Source organism: Lontra canadensis, unplaced genomic scaffold (genome assembly GCF_010015895.1).
Source record: "Lontra canadensis isolate GAN:19392208 unplaced genomic scaffold, GSC_riverotter_1.0 scaffold23, whole genome shotgun sequence".
NCBI classification, from domain to species: domain Eukaryota; kingdom Metazoa; phylum Chordata; class Mammalia; order Carnivora; family Mustelidae; genus Lontra; species Lontra canadensis.
The window spans coordinates 4,608,572-4,624,513 of record NW_022631017.1 but is presented as its reverse complement, the minus strand read 5'-3'; the positions used below and the strand labels follow the sequence as shown (position 1 = coordinate 4,624,513).

Below are 15,942 nucleotides of genomic sequence, written 5' to 3'. Positions count from 1 at the left end.
TGAATAGTACTGACTTCCTAAGATTATCCAGAAGATTAAAGGAGTTGATGTGAGTGAGACATTTCATGTAGTGCTGGGCCCAGAGCCAGCATTCAAAATATGTGATAGATATTGGGATTAAGATGTTACAGGCCTCACCTACATATGTTTATTGAGGACTATTATTGAGGACTATTATTGCTATTATGACACTATTATCCCCATCGCACAAATGAGGAAACAGGCTTAAAGCACAAGTAATTTGCTAAGCAGCATATAGCTGGTAAGTGGGAAAGCTAAGGTTTGAGCTGATACCTGTCCAAAGCTGTCCGTTACTTCCATGTACAAAAGCGTAGACAAATAATGAGCTGCTGGGGTTGCTTCCTAAATTGGCGAGATCGGGTGTTCACATCACTTTTCCAGTGGGCCTCCCACTTTCCCAGTTCATGAGCTCTTGGCATCTCTGTTTAACCCTTTTGATGCTGGCCTAAACAACTCAGGCTCCCTCAACCCCCTAATTCACTGCCAGGCACCAGACCCTTCCACAGAACTGCGCCATCGCCTGTATCCTTCAGCCTTCTGGGGACCCAAGAACATCCTGCAGAGCTGTTCTCCTGCCCCATGGCTCACATTGGGCGCTTGATGTTCCTCAGAGACCTGGGATCAGTGCCTGAATGTCTAGCACATTCTTTCCTCTTGGACGTCTCAGACTTCTCTACTCAAGTCCCCAGTTAAATCTAACTACCGTGGGCAGAAGCTTCTCCCCCTGCCCAAAGGGGAAAGTTGAAGATGCTGGGGGAGCACCCTGTCCCCTTCCTGCTCATCACATCTCTGGCCCTCATTCTCCCCTGCCTTCCTCTTAGCTCAGGAGCCGAAGCACCTCTGTGCCCCTGGCACCACCCCCAGGGCTGGCTCACTAGATGGGTTCTGCTCTGCACCCACTTCTCCCACTGTGCTTCCTCTACTTTCTCAGCTTCCCCTTCACCTTAGGACCCCCAAGGAGAACCCTCCCTGGGCATGTCCTCAGGGGACCTGGGCATTTGTCTGACTTCCCCTGATGTCTTTCGTGCCCCTATCAGACCCTACCGCAGGCCATATCACTCCCATTCGGGAACATTCAGTTTGTGAATTCACAAAAGAGGGACACCAAAGTTCTCTGACAGAGCCTGGCCCAGCATGCTGGGTGACTGGCCCCAGTGAAACAACACACTTAATCACACCCCTGGGCCTGGCCCTCCTCCCAACTCCTGACCACTTGGTCTGTTGTCTTAGAAAGGACTCCAGAGTATTCGCTTCCCACCCCTAGATCCTGCCTTGTGCTCAGACACCCAACAGGGAAGCTCAGCTCCAAAGGCCAGCGAGTCCCTCCCCCAACCTGCCTGCGGTGAAGAGGCCCTTGCTCATCCTTGGTAACCAAGGGAAACCAACCATGCTTTGGGAGGGAGGGAGGAAGGGAGGTGCCGAAGCCTCTGGACCTGCAGGAAGGACTGCAGCCCGAAGGAGCTGGGGGTGGGAGTCAGCCCTTCAGAGAAGGCTGCGGCACCGGGCTCAGGACTGCTTTCCTCCACGACCTTATCGGATGCTCCTTTCCCCTTCCTTCTTCTCATGGTGCCCCCTCCCGCACCCCTTTACTTGCAGAACCTTAGCCTCTGGGCCAGTATGCAGATGTGACAGTAAAGAGGGAGAGGCAAGAGTTCCTCCTCGAATGGGTGGGGGTGGGGGGCCTTCTGAGGGGACAGACAGGCCCGGAGCCAAGCCAACCTCAGGCAGGCGGGAGTTGGGGCAGGGAGAGTTAGGGAGACCCCGGGTGGACCGTCCTCTCTTCCGGGGTTCACCTCACCCACTCTCGGTGCCGGGGCACTCACCTTCCTGCGGGCCCCCCGCGCCGCCGCGCCGGTCGTTAGGGACGCCCCGCGTCGCCAGGGGGCGGGGCTGGGGGCCAGTGCGCATGTGCGCAATATACCCGCGAGTGCACCGGGTGCGTGCTGCTGTGGCGCGGAGTGCCGCTGTGTGCACAGGGCTGAGCAAGCAGTCGGAGCCCCAGCAGAATCCTCGGCATCCCATCCTGGCAGGGACTGGTGCCCCTTGCAAGCCCTTTCAACCGGTGCAATTAGAATGAGAAACCGTGCCAGAAGCCATGGTTTGCGCTTATAGTTTTAACTAAACGGTCCCAGAACTTGGTCACCAGGGAGCCTTTGACTTGGAGATGGATCCCTTGAGGTCCTTTCCCTCCTCTAGCAACAGAGATTTGGGAACAGAGTTGGAGCTCCGAGTCTGGCTGGGTGCTGAGCACATTCATTCTGTCAGCTTCAGCTTGGGGTTGGGGCAGTTGCTGTGCAACTTGTCTTTAAGAGTCACGTGCCTCTGACCCCTCAGCTCTCCAGACCCGCCACCACCTGCCACCACTCCCTGTGCCTCCTCACCTCCCCCGCAGGGCCTCCGCACTGTGCCCTCAGCCTGGGGCACTCCTCCCTCAGATACCCTCGTGGCTCACACCCTCCCTAAGATGGCACCTCCGGGTGAAACAACAAAGTCACCCACCCTCCTGATCCCTGTCCCACTTTCTCTGCAGACCTCATCGCTGCCTTACATCCTCTTCCTTCTCTTCATTGTGTATTTCCCCACTAGCAGCAAGCTTCCACAAGTGCAGCAAGTTTTAGGCCTTTGGTTCTCACCACATTCTCAGCAACTGACCAGTACCTGTTGCTCATTTTATCGACAGGCCCTTCATGAAAATGGGAAGTCGCTGTTAATGAAACAAGTGGCACCAGAGAGGATCTGCCCTGCTGTTGTGACTTTCATAGGGCAGGCCTGGGTCTCCGTGGCCAGGGAGACCTTCGTGGGTGCCCAGAACAGGCTGGCATGGAAAGCCCTTTGAGCAGCAGGGGCGACGAGGATGGCTCTGATGTGGATGCTGGGTGGGGAAAACTGCTCTTGTTTATAAGCAAAAGACCTTCTGGAGCTTCCTAGCTTCGGTGAAATAAACAAACAAACAAACAAATAAATAAATAAAAAGATTTTATTTATTTATTTGACACAGAGAAAAAGAGAGCACAAGGGAGAGAGGCAGAGGGAGAGGGAGAAGCAGGTTCCGGACTGAGCAGGGAGCCTGATGCGGGGTTGGATCCCAGGACCCTGGGATCATGATGTGAGCTGCAGGGAGATGCTTAACCGGCTGAGCCACCAACGTGCCCCTTGGTGAAAATACTTCCTAATGAGCAATCACAGCCAAGACAGTCGTGGCTCCACATTCAACCGGTGAGAGAGGGATGTATCTTTGGGTCCACTCTGCCTTCCACAGCCCCATCTCCTTGTGTCCGCACAGGGCCTGGCCCCAGGTGGCCCTCCTGGGCTTAGCTGCTTGGCCTCCAGCCTTTAGTCTTTTGCTTCAGCCTCCAGGGAGGTCCTGCCAACTCCTTCAGGGCTCCTGGCCCGGGCCTGTCTGCTGTCTGTGTAGTCTATGCGAGTCCGTGAGTGAGCTGGGTTGGAGCCGGTCCAGGGCATAGGCTCGTGCGGTACTGAGGACAGCTTCCAGGTCAGCGGTGGTTCCAGCGCCCCGGGCCACCACCTGAGAGCCCCAAGCCTTGCCCCCCATGTGGCTGCATACTGCCAGGGCCCAGGCCTCCGCTGTAAAGGCCGGCATGGCACTCTGGGGACAGATGCAGAAGGGACAGTGATGCAGGGCATCCCTGCCCGCCACCATCCACTCCATCTCCCTCAAGAGTGGTATCATGGTGATTAGCTGGGCGCATGGCAGGGGAATCAGGTAAGGAGATGGTGGGGTTTGGGGACGTGGGTGGAGGTTAATGAATGTCTGCTATTTGTTTGCAAGGGATGTGTGGCCTGGAGCAGGGCGGTAATTAGGGGAGCTCATGGCGCCTTCTCTGGTCAGGAGGTGTGGTTAGGGCTAAGAGATGGCCCTATGCCTGTCCTGGGGTGTCCCCATACATCCCTTCTACCCTGCCTTGGAGGAATCAAAGGTGGGGAACCATAGGGCTGGACCGGGAAGGGTTGGGGGTGGGGGAGGTTCCTCTCCTCCATCCCTCACCTGGGCCACCTGACAGGCACATAGCACATGCCCCAGCTGTTGGGGGCTGAGGAGGAACACAGAGGTGCCGGGCACCCGTTCACACAGCTGCCGCACCACCTTCACCAGCACCTGGGCAAGGGAGGGAGATGGTGAGCCTGCTGCTCTCTGGATTCCCAGCTGCCTCCCACCCGGGACTCTCCTCCCTCTTCTGAACCCTGGGGCCACCCCCAGCCCCAGTGCTCACTGAGAGGGACTCCGCGGCAACTGTGTCCACAATCAGGGGCCCCTGTGAGTGCCGCTGCAGCAGCTCCTGGGTTTTCTGTGCAGCCTGGGGGAGGGGGCAGGAAGGATGGCACGGGCATTAGGCGGGAAGGTAACCGGCCCCAACGTCCACAGTGAGCCCCAGTCCAGAAATTCCCACCCCCAGCAACGGTCTTCGGCTTTGAACAGAGGTGCCAGGGGCTCTGTGTCCTTCCCCTCCCCCCATCTGTCCTTTCACCAGAGCTCCAGACCCTCACAAATATGCTGCTGAAGGTCAGGTCTAAGGCTGGAGTCCAGATGGATGAAAGGGGGCGGGAGGAAGGCAGATCTACAGTCAAGGAGCAATGAGGGCTGAATGGCTTAATCAAGTCAGTCCACTTCCTGGAGGGAGAGTCTGAGCCAGACTTGGGAGTTGAAGGAGAGGCAGTTTGGCAGAGAGATGTGGCAGGATGGCCTGGTGATGGTGCCCAGTGGGCGGGAGAGGGAGGAGCTGCCCATTCCGCCCCCCATGTCAGGCCAAGAGGCTTCTCGGTGTACCACTCCAGCAGCTCTGACCCTTGCCGAGTGTGTCAGCTGAACCTCTTCTTACCCGCCCCAGCTCCAGCTTCCGAAGAGCCGTGTTGGCGCGCCGCTGCAGCCCCTTCAGCGTGGCCTGAAGCTCCCGACGCTGCCACTGGGGTATCACAGCCAGGTCCACGGCCTACAGCCAGAAGCCCATCAGCTGGGCCCTTCCCTGAGCCACAGACTTGGAGTTGGGGTAAGGGGAGAATGGGGCAGGGGGGCGGGCATGGAGAAGGGAAGAGGGCCAGGAGAGGGTGGGGAGCAGGTCCATGGTGGGGGTGACCCTCACATCGGTAAGTCGTCCCATGTCCTTGGAGAGTCTCTGAGCCGCCACCACATCCTTGCTGCCCTGACTCAGCCGCTCTGTGGCCGCTTCAACCTCCTGGGCCAGATTCTGGCCCACCTCTCGGGCCTGCAGGGATGGAACAGAATGTTCAGGGCCGCTTGGCTTACTCTTGCCTCCGCAGGATAGGGGCTCAACCCATTGCCAGTGGGGGCCAAATTAGAAATATTTAACCATCAGGACCACTCAAAGCACTGGCCAATCACAGCAGCTGGCAGCAGCTGGCCCTGCCCTATCAGCATACAGGTCTGAACCCCACTACTGCTGCTCGCCATCCCCCAGCCTGGGAGTGTCAGCTGCATGGGCCCCCTTTGCCCCCCGTGCCCCCATCCAGCAGCCTCCCGGGCCCTGCTGGCATGCTAACCTGCTGGGCCTGCTCCCCAGTGACAGCCAGCAGGCGGGTGGTGCCCCTGGTGAGCTGGCGCTCCCCAACGATGACCAGGTCCCCGATAGCCCCCGTGTGCAACAAGTGCCTGTGGCCAGGGGGACAGAGAAGGAAGTCGGTGGGGACGGTGGCACAGGAAAGAGCAGCCTCAGCTCCGAACCAGTGGCTTGTGGCTCCAGAGACCAGAGAAGGGTGAGGACCCGGGGCCCCAGGTGAGGGCAGGCAGGCAGGCAGGAGTGACTCACGTCCCACAGCACAGCTCCACAGAGGTCTGCAGTGCAGCTCGGGAGCCCGGGTCCAGTGCATGGGCTACAGGCACCCCCACTGACACCACCCGCACAGGATCTGGGTACACCTGAGGGTGGAAGGGTACAAGTCTGTTACCCAGCCTGTGCGTGGGGAGGCAGGGGGCAGGTGATCTTCACTGGTGGGAGGCGGGCAGCTCACCTCATCCAGAGAGCGTAGGCCAGGGACATGGGCAGTGCGTGCCAGGGCCACGTCCTCCATGTACACTGGCTCGTCCTGTACCACAGCGTCTCGCACAGTGCTCTCCACTGCCCGGAGCTGCTGTGAGGTCAGTGGAGCCTGGTGGGGTGGGGGGAAAACGGACAGACTGAGAGGAAGTCAGCTCCACGCCAGTAACTGACACGGCAAACAGCAGTCCGCTGGCTGACTACCCTCCACTGCTGAAACGGTGGCTAGCCCAGAGCGGAGCTCACTCAGCCTTCCAGGAGCAGGCAGTTCTTTTCCTCAGAAAGCTACCTGGGAGTAGGGCCTGCCGGGAACTGCAGGCCTTTCACTAGGCACTGAAAGTTGATGAAGAATAAAACTTTCTCTTCTGTACCGAGGGAGCACCCAACAAGGGGGCAGCCCAACAGAAAAGAAACCCAGGATTGCGGGCAGGGGGGTGCGCAGGGGCAAGGACGGAGCCTGATGTGCAAGGAGGGAAGGGAGACAGGGTGGCAGGGGAGGGAGGGCAGCTCAGTTGGAGCAAGAAGGTCTTGGGTGACAGCAGGAACAAGGAAGCTGGGTGGCTGGAGGTGAAAAGAGGGCTCTGGACACTGTCTGGCCGGCCCCCTCCCTGGTGCACCAGGAGCCTGAGGGCAACATGTCCCCCCACGGCTTCACGGTGACTGAGCCAGGGGAGGGGAGGCTCAGGTCCTTGGGCTGGCTGAACCCCCAACACCCCCCCCCGCCACCTGACTACCTCCCTGTAAGCCTGCCGTATCACCTGAAGCCCTTCTGCACCCACTCACCTGCGTGGCCACGTCAAAGCGCAGGCGCTCAGGATTGAGATGGGAACCTCGCTGCTCCGTGCCAGGGCCCAGGGCCTGCCGCAGCGCCCAGCTGAGCAGGTGGGTGGCCGTGTGCTTCTTCATGCAGCCTAGACGCCAGGCCTGAAACACTTTGGTCACCCAGGATGCTGGGGCGTGGGGAGAGTTGAGAGGCGGCAGGATATCCCAAGTATCAGTGGTGGGGTCCTTACCTCATCCACGTGGAGCTGCACCTGGTCCCCCACCTTCAGGTCCTCAGGGGCCACAGCCTCATGTAGGATGAAGCCTCCACAGACCTGGGCCCGGGCCACTGGGAACAGCACATCCTGAGGAAGGGCAGGGGCCATGGCTCTGGAGTGGCGGCTTGTAGCTTTTCCCTCCCCTTGGCTCCCTTCCCAGCTTGGGCCTGCTGCAGGCAGAAATTCACTCGTGTGTGTGTGTGTGTGTGTGTATGTGTGTGTCTCACCTCCTGGTCTACCCGCGTTAGGTAGCCTCGGTCTGAAGCCTGACCCCCCTGTTCGGCGTAGAAGTTGGTTTTGTCCAAGAGGAGGCCGAAGCGCTGGCCCTTCCCCACGGAGGCCACGGAGGTCCCATCCTCTGTATACAGCTGGAGCACCTGGGCCTCACAGGTGCTGAACTCTGCCACGGAGAAGAACCGCTGTCGGTGCTAGGCCAGGGTGTGGGACCTGGGATGTGGGTCTGTGCCTTACTTGAAGCCAACAGGCACGTGGCTGGAGAGGACGGGGCCCTTTTGGGTGTCACAGAGACCCCTGGGGCTATCCCAGGAATGTGCAGGGCCGGGAGCAACCATGGCCGCCCTCCTTCCTGTCACAGCCCTCCTTCCCCAGTCACCGCCAGGTACACCTGTGGCCATCAGCACCCGTCCAGACTCTCACCATAACCACCGCTGGGTCGCAGGGAGTAGTTGTACTTGGGACTGTCATCCGTTGGAGGCACCCCTCGGCGCTGCAGCTCCCCCAGTGCATGGACACTCAGCTGCAGTCCCTGCTCCTGAACGGGTTCGGCCTGCTGTGACCGGTGCTGCGGGATGGGCAGATGCGTTTGGAAGGGGCATGTGGATGGTGCCACGGGACCTGAGCGTTCCCGAAGCCCTGTCCCTGCCACATGGCTGTGTGGACCCCGTAGGCCCCTAGTAAGCCGCCAGGGCTTGGCTGGCTGCTAGATTCTGGGCTGGTCAGTGAACGGGCCTTCACGCAGGGTCCCAGGATCAGGCCTCCCTCCCACCCCTCACCCACCGCTGCCCTTGGAGGTCCCCTCTCTAGGCCACTATGCTGGTCTCTCCCCTTCTGCTCCTGGTCAGCCCACTGCACTTGTATTCTCGCCAGGCTATGGGTCATTCAGAGGTGAGGGGACAGACCCCACCTCAGCCTCCTGTTGTCCTTAAGAGTTCCTCCCCCCGGAACTCAGGGCCGGGGATCGGGTTGTCCCCAAAGAACCCTGGGACGGTGTTCCCCAGCCTGTACCTGGGCCTCCTCCTGGGCCAGTCGGGCTAGCCCAGCCAAGTCCAGCTGCACACCTTTCTCCTCCAGCATCAACTCTAGCAGGTCCAGGGGGAGCCCCAGGTTCCCAGACAGCGATAAGGACCAGGCCACTTCAGCTTTGAGGAAGGAAGACAAAGGGTGTTGGGGGGGGGCAAGGGATAGCCCAAAGGGAAAGGAATGAGGGAGCAGTAAGGGCCAGGGCTTTCTAAGCACACAGAAGCTACCAGGTGCCAAGCACAAGTGTCCCCTGCCTAGCCCGGCTAGGTCCAGGACAGGGGTCAGGCCAGAGCTGAGGGTAACCCAGGGTACTCCTTTGTCATCTGTCATTTCAGAGGACATGGGAAGCTCATTCCAGGAAAGAAGCCAGCCTTGGGAAACAGGTACTGGAGGCAGGGCCAGCAGGGCAGTGGGGAAGTGGAGAGAATCAGGGTGGTGTCTGGCAACAGAGGTGTCTGGGTGTTGGGAGACAGTGCAGGGAAAGGGGCATGGGGCAACGTGGGTGTGGATGCTAGGCACAGGCCTGCCTGAGCTCCCTCTTCTGCCTGCCCTGGCTCGCCTGCGTGAGGCTGTCACACCTTGGCCAGGCACCTCACTCACCAGGGAACAGTTTAGCAGGCCCCAGGCGCCTCAGGGTCCGGTCGATGATCCGTCGACCCCGCTGAAGGGAGGCCAGGAAGGCGGTCTCGTCCTCTGATATCAGGCTGGCTATCTGAACCAGGGCAGGGAGGGACTAGAGTTAGACCTCCTCCGAAGGAGAGCCGCTCTCCACCCCGTCTTGCTGGCCCCTGCCTCCCCATCTGAAGCCAGTACCTGGGCTGAGTTCTTCTGTAATTCTGGATAAGCGTCCCCCTGAGGGAGGTGGAGGGTTGAGAAGGTATGAAAGGCAACTGACCCACTCTGTACCTCCCCACCCTGGGCTTCCCTGAGGACACCTGCCTGGGGGAGCTCAGCTCAGATCGAAGGATGGGGAATGGAGCCAAATAGGGAATACAGGAGGAAGGGGATCCCAAACTCAAAGGCTCAGCTGCCCGGGCAAGGAGACCTCCTGAGGGCTTCCCACTTCTTGTATGCAATCCCAGTTTTCTCAGCCCCACAGGACCTGGGCTGGACACTTAGGGTAGGGAGCCTAGGCTGGGGGCACTGTCTGGGCTCAGCTGCAAGCTTCCCGAGGACCCAGGGAGGCTCAGAAGGGTAAGCTCTGCCGTCACCAGTGTCTCCACCACGATGGGCACCAGGCTGCTGAGGAGGCCAGGCGGTGCTCGCAACACCTCTGTAGAGAAGCGCACAGCTCGACGGAGGATTCGACGGAGAACCAGCCTAGAGGGGTTCAGAGGCCAGCTATGAACCCCCAGCCTCCCTTGGTCAGCACTATGGAGAGTGGGGAGGGCAAGGTCCAGAGTGTGTGCTCTCCATCTGGAGCCCTCACCCTTCCCCCACTCCTCCTGCCATCTCAACCTGACCTACCTCTCCATCTCCTTCCTTCCTCTCCCCTGCAATCCCCCAGCAGCACACGCCTCTCCCTGCAGCCCTTTCAGACTCACGGGGCACCTGACATTCCAGGGTAGACGCCATCAGCGATGCAGATACTGAGCGTGCGGATGTGGTCGGCCACCACGCGGTATGCCATGTCTGTGCGCCCCTCGTCGGCTGCTCCTACCCGGCCCAAGTAAGGGGGTGCCCCGCAACCCTGGCAAGTGGGAGACAAGGAGATGTGGCTGCTGGCCCTGCCTAACGTGGCCCAGGTGGGGTCCTCTTCATCAGCACCAGAGCATCTGCCCTACCCCCTAAAGCTGATCACATCTGGAACATGGAGAAGCTTCCGACATGAAAGGGAGCTGTTCCCTGTCCCGCCGGGGCCACATTCAGCACTAACAATGATCACGGCTGTGATCACGTACTGAATTTCTGCTATCAGAATGGGTGGGTGCTGTGAAGTGTGTAAACCTGGCGATTCACAGACCTGTACCCCTGGGGAGAAAAATATATGTTTATAAAAAATTAAAAATTAAAAATTAAAAAAAAAAAAGAGGAAACAGAGGCTCAGAGGAACTAGCTGAATGCCTCAAGACCATGCATCATATCGCATCGCACTGGAGCAAATCTGAGATCTGAATCTGGCCTGCCTGAGCTCAGGTGCTCTCCATGGCCCACACCCACTCCTCCAACCTCTGTGAGGGGCAGGGAGGGAGGGTGGACGTCGGAAGCTGTGCCTACATGGAAGTGCTCGGAATCAGATGCCTGGTCCATCCAGCTCCCCACCTAGAGCTCCAAATCTGTGTCTTGGTGGCACTTCCCTCCTGGTGGCACTTCCCTCCTGCCACCCCCCCGCCCCCATGAACAGTCCTGCCACTTACCACGCTTCTCCACTCAAAAACTCAGGAGCAGGCCTTAACTTTTATTTCCCCATCCCATCCCATCCCATCCATCACTGGGGCCTTTTGCTCCTACGTCTGTGAGATCTTTCAAATCAATTACTCTTCTCCACTTCCACAGCTACCAGCCTAACCCCTGCCCTATTGTCTCTTCTCCGGATGATGAACTAGCCTCCCAGTTGGCTTCTTAGTGTCATCTCAGGTCTCCCTCCAGCCCACCCTCCCCAGGGCAACAAGAATGGCCCGCCCCACCTCAGAACACTTCTCACCACACTTAGAATAAAAGCCCCACTTTGGACTTCAAGGCCCCACAAGGTTTGACTCCAGCCTTCCTTTGTATGGTAGATTGTCTGCAAAAAGGGCCACAATCTGGGTGCCTGGGTGGCTCAGCAGGTTAAGCCTCTGCCTTCAGCTCAGGTCATGATCCCAGAGTCCTGGGATCGAGTCCCACATCGGGCTCTCTGCTCGGCGGGGAGCCTGCTTCCCCTCCCCTCTCTGTCTCTCTGCCTACTTGTGATCTCTCTCTGTCAAATAAATAAATAAAATCTTTAAAAAAAAAAAAAAAGGGCCACAATCCTTTCCTTTTCCATGTGTGTGCCACTTTACAGTGTGACCACAGCTGCTTCCCATCCAGGGACAGAATCTGTTTCTCTACCCCTTGAATCTGGGCTAGCCTTGTGACTTGCTTCGGCCAACAGAATGAGGTGCAGCTAACACTGCTCTGAGCCTAGGCCTCAAGAGTCCTCATGTGTGCCTGCTCTTTTTAAAACCTTGCTGAGCTGTGATGTGACGTGAACAAGCCCCAGCTAGCCTGCTGCTTGACACAGCCTGGTCCCCCGCGTTGCCCCAAACAGCCAGCCAGCCAGCCGATCCTCAGAAGTAGAACTGCCTCGCAGCGGACTACAGATGTATGAATGAACTCAAGAAAACCAAAAGAATGACCCGACAAAGCCCAGCCAACCTTCCTAGCCCAGAGGCTTTTATACCAACTAACTGGTTGTTACTTTAAACTACAAAGTGGTAGGTGGTTTGTTAGACAGTGAAATCTCAGGGACACATTCTCCAGCTATATCCCATGTGATTCTTCTTTAGTTAGCTGGCCACTTTTGTGATCCTTTCCTGCCTCAGGGCCTTGGTATCTGCTTTCCCCTCTACCTGAAATGAGCTTCCTGTGGCTGGCTCCTCCTCTTTCAGGTTCCAGCTCAGAGATCATGTCCTTGGTGAGCCTTCCCCAGACACTTGGTGTAAGAGCCCTCTGGACCCAACCCCCTCCTAGTTACTATCACCCATGTTTACTGCCAGGTTACAATCTGCATTCTTGTTTAAATCTGCCATCTTGTTCTTAAATACATTTACTTATTATTTATCTCTTAGGCTACCATGTAATCTCCGTGATCTCTTTTCTGTTCACTGCTGTTCTGCTGTACCAAGCACAAAGGACTTCGCCCACAGGAGGCACTCAACACATATTTTTTGAACAAATGAAGGAAGGAGTTAGGGGTAATATCAGGTAATAAACATGAACCCCAACCTCATTTTTGACTCTGGTATCCTTGATCAGTCATTGTTTATGCAGAGTTCTTAATAAAGACGGAAAGCCAAAGCTGGAAGGGAAGAGGCAGGCTCACCTGGTGTATGGCCTTGAGCAGTGGGGAAAAGAGGTCAGTGTCGTAGGTGGAGCGTGTGCCTTGCAGCACGGCCACCAGCCTTTCCAGGCCCATTCCTGTGTCCACGTGCCGCTGGGGCAGGGGCTGCAGGCTTCCATCTGCCTCTCTGGCCAGAGAAGGGTGTGCAAGGTGAGGCCCCACACAGGATTACAGGGGTGAGGCAGATGCCCGTGCAGGGGAGGAATGAGAGGGGGCTGACAGTGGGAGGAACCAGAAGGCAGTTTCCACCCCTCCCCACCAAAGGCAGACAGCGATGGCCTTAGTTCCTATATGTACTTTCTCGTAAAGGGTGATCTCCACCCACACCCCTGCTCGGGCCCTTGCCTGAATCCACATGTGCCCTTTCTGGGACAGAATTCTTTGCCTTGAGAAAGAGACAGGTCAAGGCTAGAAGAAAATCTTAAGAGATCATGAAGCTCAGCTTCATCATGTGATAAAAGAGCTGAGGCCTGAGAGCAGCAGAGACTAGTTTAAACTATTATGAGCATAGTTGGTTGGGCATCTGACTCTTGATTTCGGCACGGGTCATGATCTCAGGGTCATGGGATCAGGCCCTGCACTGGGTTCTGCGCTGAGGAGAGAGGCTGCTTGGGATTCTCTCTCTCTCTCTCTCTCTGCACTGCCCCCTGCTCCTTTGTGCTCTCCCACTCTCTAAGAAAATAAACAAACTGTTATGAGCATAGTCTAGGGGTAAATCAGTTATTATCTGAAAAGTACTTAGAAATGTGCCTGGCACACAGTAAGCACCATTTAAATGTTTGGGGTTTCTTGTAAGAAATGGATCAAAGTCTCCTGACTGCTACCTTTTCCACTTCTGGCCAGGGATTTCCCTCCCGCTTCAGCCCCTATTACCTGTTGTGTTGAATGAAGACCAGATTCCAAAGCTCCACCAGCTGGGGGGCTCCCACTCTACCAGCGAGGTCATAATGGATCTCGGTACAGGGTCCACAAGGGCCAGTGTCCCCCATCTCCCAGAAGTTCTCTTGGGGTCCAAAGGAAAGCACATGGCTGGCAGGCACCCTGAGAAGAAAGCCAAGCGAGTGGTAGGGAGACAGACAAACCTGAGAGCCAGAACCCTCTCAGCCATGAAAGCCTCTCTATTAAGCTCAGCAAGAGGACAAATAGGGCTGACTCCAGTCTCGGGATTCGCTGAGATTCTGAGGACTGATGCTGATACTATTTGCCAGTCCTCTTGCCCTCCAGAAGTGGACATAATGGGCAGAGGCAAACTTACCCTAAGCTGAGCCAGATGTCCCTGCTCTCCAGGTCTGGGTCCAACCCTGCCTTGGGGTCACCACCAAAGTAGGAGACCCAGAGCCTGTCCTCAGGGATCCCATAGACCTGAGTCAGCAGCTCCCAGGCCATGCTGCAAGCCTCCTCCTGCAGGGGAAACCCACATGGGGTGGGAGGAGGAACATGGTGAGAAGAGGGCCCCACTGAAGTGCCAATCAAGCCACATGAGTTTCAGCCCTCAGCTTAAGACAAAGTTCCACTGCCCACCTTGTTTCCAGAACAAGACTAGACCATTTCTGCTTGAATTTTCTTTTTTTTACCCCCTGCCCAGGAAGCTCCTTCCCTCCTCTAAATCCTTTTTTTCAAGTCCTATCCTTTTCATGAAATTGTCTTTCCACCCTAAGCTGGGCTGATTCCTAACTCCTGCATTTTAGTATTTCTGCCCAACCATTTATTCATACAATTACTGATTAGCCATTAGGCAAGAAGCACAGTCCTGGCCCTCAAAGAGCTTACAATCCAATATAGAAGTGAAACACATTCCTACCGTACATGTTCACCTAGCACTTCGCCACTGTGTGCAGTATGAGTCCTGTCTAAGCAGACACTAAGAATGGAGACAGGACTAATCTCCGGCCTCTTCTTGGTTGACTACTGACCCTTTCTTAAATCCAGGGCTTCCTGGAGACTCACTTTAAAATATTCACCCCCAAAAGCCCAACTGCCAAGCATCTCGAAGAAGGTATGATGGGAAAGGTCTCGGCCCACATCCTCCAAGTCGCTGTGGCGGCCTCCGGCCCTCACACACTTCTGGCTGTTTGTCACACGTCGGAAACCGGCCATCTCGCTTCGTGGATTCACAGTGCCCAGGAAGATTGGCTTGAACTGGAAACACATGAAGATCTCAGTTCTCATTCCGAAGCAGAAAGGAGAGGTGGGGAGTGGGGTATTCAGACTGAAGGCTTACTGTTGCCCTCAGAGTACAGTGTGGTCTTGGCCAACAGGGCAATCTGGGAGCCTGGAGGTACCCATCTCCAGTGTGTGTGGAACAGACAAAGGGTAGATAAATCATGACACAGAGACCCTCTGCTAGTAAACCAGACAAGGTAAACGAGGGCTGGTAACAGGGCACTGAATGGCTTCATCCTCCATTTCAGCTTTTCCAAACCACACCCAGTAACCTCAGGGTATGAAACTGAGACCACAGGACAGGTCTCACAAGTCAGCATTTAACAGCCTCTAAGGTTAACATACTCCCCTTCCTCGCCCATTTTACAGATGAAGACAAATTCAGAGGGTAAATGGTGCTCAAAGTCAAAAGCTTAGAGAACACAGTCTAGCACATACTAATTATTAGTTATCTTTATTTAAAGCATGAATAAATGAAGCCAGACTTCCTCCACCAGTCTGCCTCCACTCTTTTTTTTTTTTTTTCCCCCTAACTGAGAGAGAGATCACCAGTAGGCAGAGAGGCAGGCCGAGAGAGAAGCAGAGAGAGAGGGAAGCAAGCTCCCCGTTGAGCAGAGAGTCCGATGCGGGGCTCGATCCGCATACCTGGAGATCATGACCCGAGCTGAAGGCAGAGGCTTAACCCACTGAGCCACCCAGGCATCCCACACACCCTGCATTCTTGGACCTAAAACTCAACCCAACAAACCCTGAAGTTTCCAAGTGGAGCCTTCCCCAAGCCCAAACTCGTGTCCCCAATCACTCAGCCCAATCACGAACTGCCCCTTCCCCAGAGGACATGAGCTCCGCCCCTCTCTCCTTTCGCCCAATCCCGCGGCGCCTTTCTCCCGGGGAGGGTTGGGTGGGGTGGGAAATCACAAACTCCGCCCTCGATAAGGGTGGCTCAGCCCCCACCTGGTTCATGCCGGCATTGACGAAAAGCAAACTGGGGTCGCCACGGGGCCGTACGGAAGCGGACGGCACCAGGCGGTGGCCATGGCGGTCCCGAAAGAAGTTCAGGAAGGCGTCCCGTACGGCCGTGGCCTGGGCTGGAGAAGGCTCGGATGAGAGGGGCTGACGGCTGGGGCTCCCCCATAGGGGAGACCTTCGAATGGCTCGCCTCAGTCGCCCGGCGGCGGCTGCCATCGATACCGCCATCTTAACTCGGGGCAGTGACTTCACGGGGTCAAAGGGCACCGCGGAGATAGACGGTGACTTGGAAATGAAGCCGCGCGGTTTTTACAGCGGTCCCTGGCGGTAGGAGGACTCAAGGCAGCCTCTACTGCCCAGGTAGAGTGATTGGGAAGGGGACTTAAGCGGGATTAGGTTTAGCTAGGCCAGCTGCCTGACACCTAGTAGGCCCTTAATTCATTCGTCATTAAACAAA

At 56.8% G+C, this 15,942-nt stretch overlaps 1 protein-coding gene across 1 annotated transcript; it reads right to left on the bottom strand.

The window, feature by feature from the left end:
- Positions 1-3,068: 3,068 nt before the first annotated feature.
- On the bottom strand, positions 3,069-15,732 carry AARS2 (alanyl-tRNA synthetase 2, mitochondrial). Its single transcript, XM_032862043.1, has 22 exons — positions 15,471-15,732; positions 14,301-14,492; positions 13,609-13,754; positions 13,227-13,394; positions 12,336-12,480; positions 9,877-10,022; positions 9,544-9,652; positions 9,146-9,184; positions 8,933-9,044; positions 8,318-8,451; positions 7,730-7,874; positions 7,300-7,472; positions 7,046-7,159; positions 6,816-6,956; positions 6,007-6,144; positions 5,805-5,914; positions 5,539-5,647; positions 5,121-5,243; positions 4,860-4,970; positions 4,254-4,337; positions 4,028-4,138; positions 3,069-3,628 (listed from the first exon to the last, which is right to left on the bottom strand). The coding sequence occupies exons 1-22, from the start codon at positions 15,711-15,713 to the stop codon at positions 3,398-3,400; spliced, it is 3,024 nt and encodes a 1,007-aa protein (XP_032717934.1). The 5' UTR covers positions 15,714-15,732; the 3' UTR covers positions 3,069-3,397.
- Between the last annotated feature and the right edge of the window lie 210 nt (positions 15,733-15,942).

Excerpts from the sequence above, each read along its gene's own strand:
- AARS2 (XM_032862043.1), bottom strand. The coding sequence starts at position 15,713 with ATGGCGGTATCGATGGCAGCCGCCGCCGGGCGACTGAGGCGAGCCATT. Across the intron at positions 12,481-13,226 it reads GTCTTCATTCAACACAACAG|AGAGGCAGATGGAAGCCTGC; the intron begins GTAATAGGGGCT and ends TTCTCTGGCCAG. Across the intron at positions 9,045-9,145 it reads TACAGAAGAACTCAGCCCAG|ATAGCCAGCCTGATATCAGA; the intron begins GTACTGGCTTCA and ends GCCCTGGTTCAG.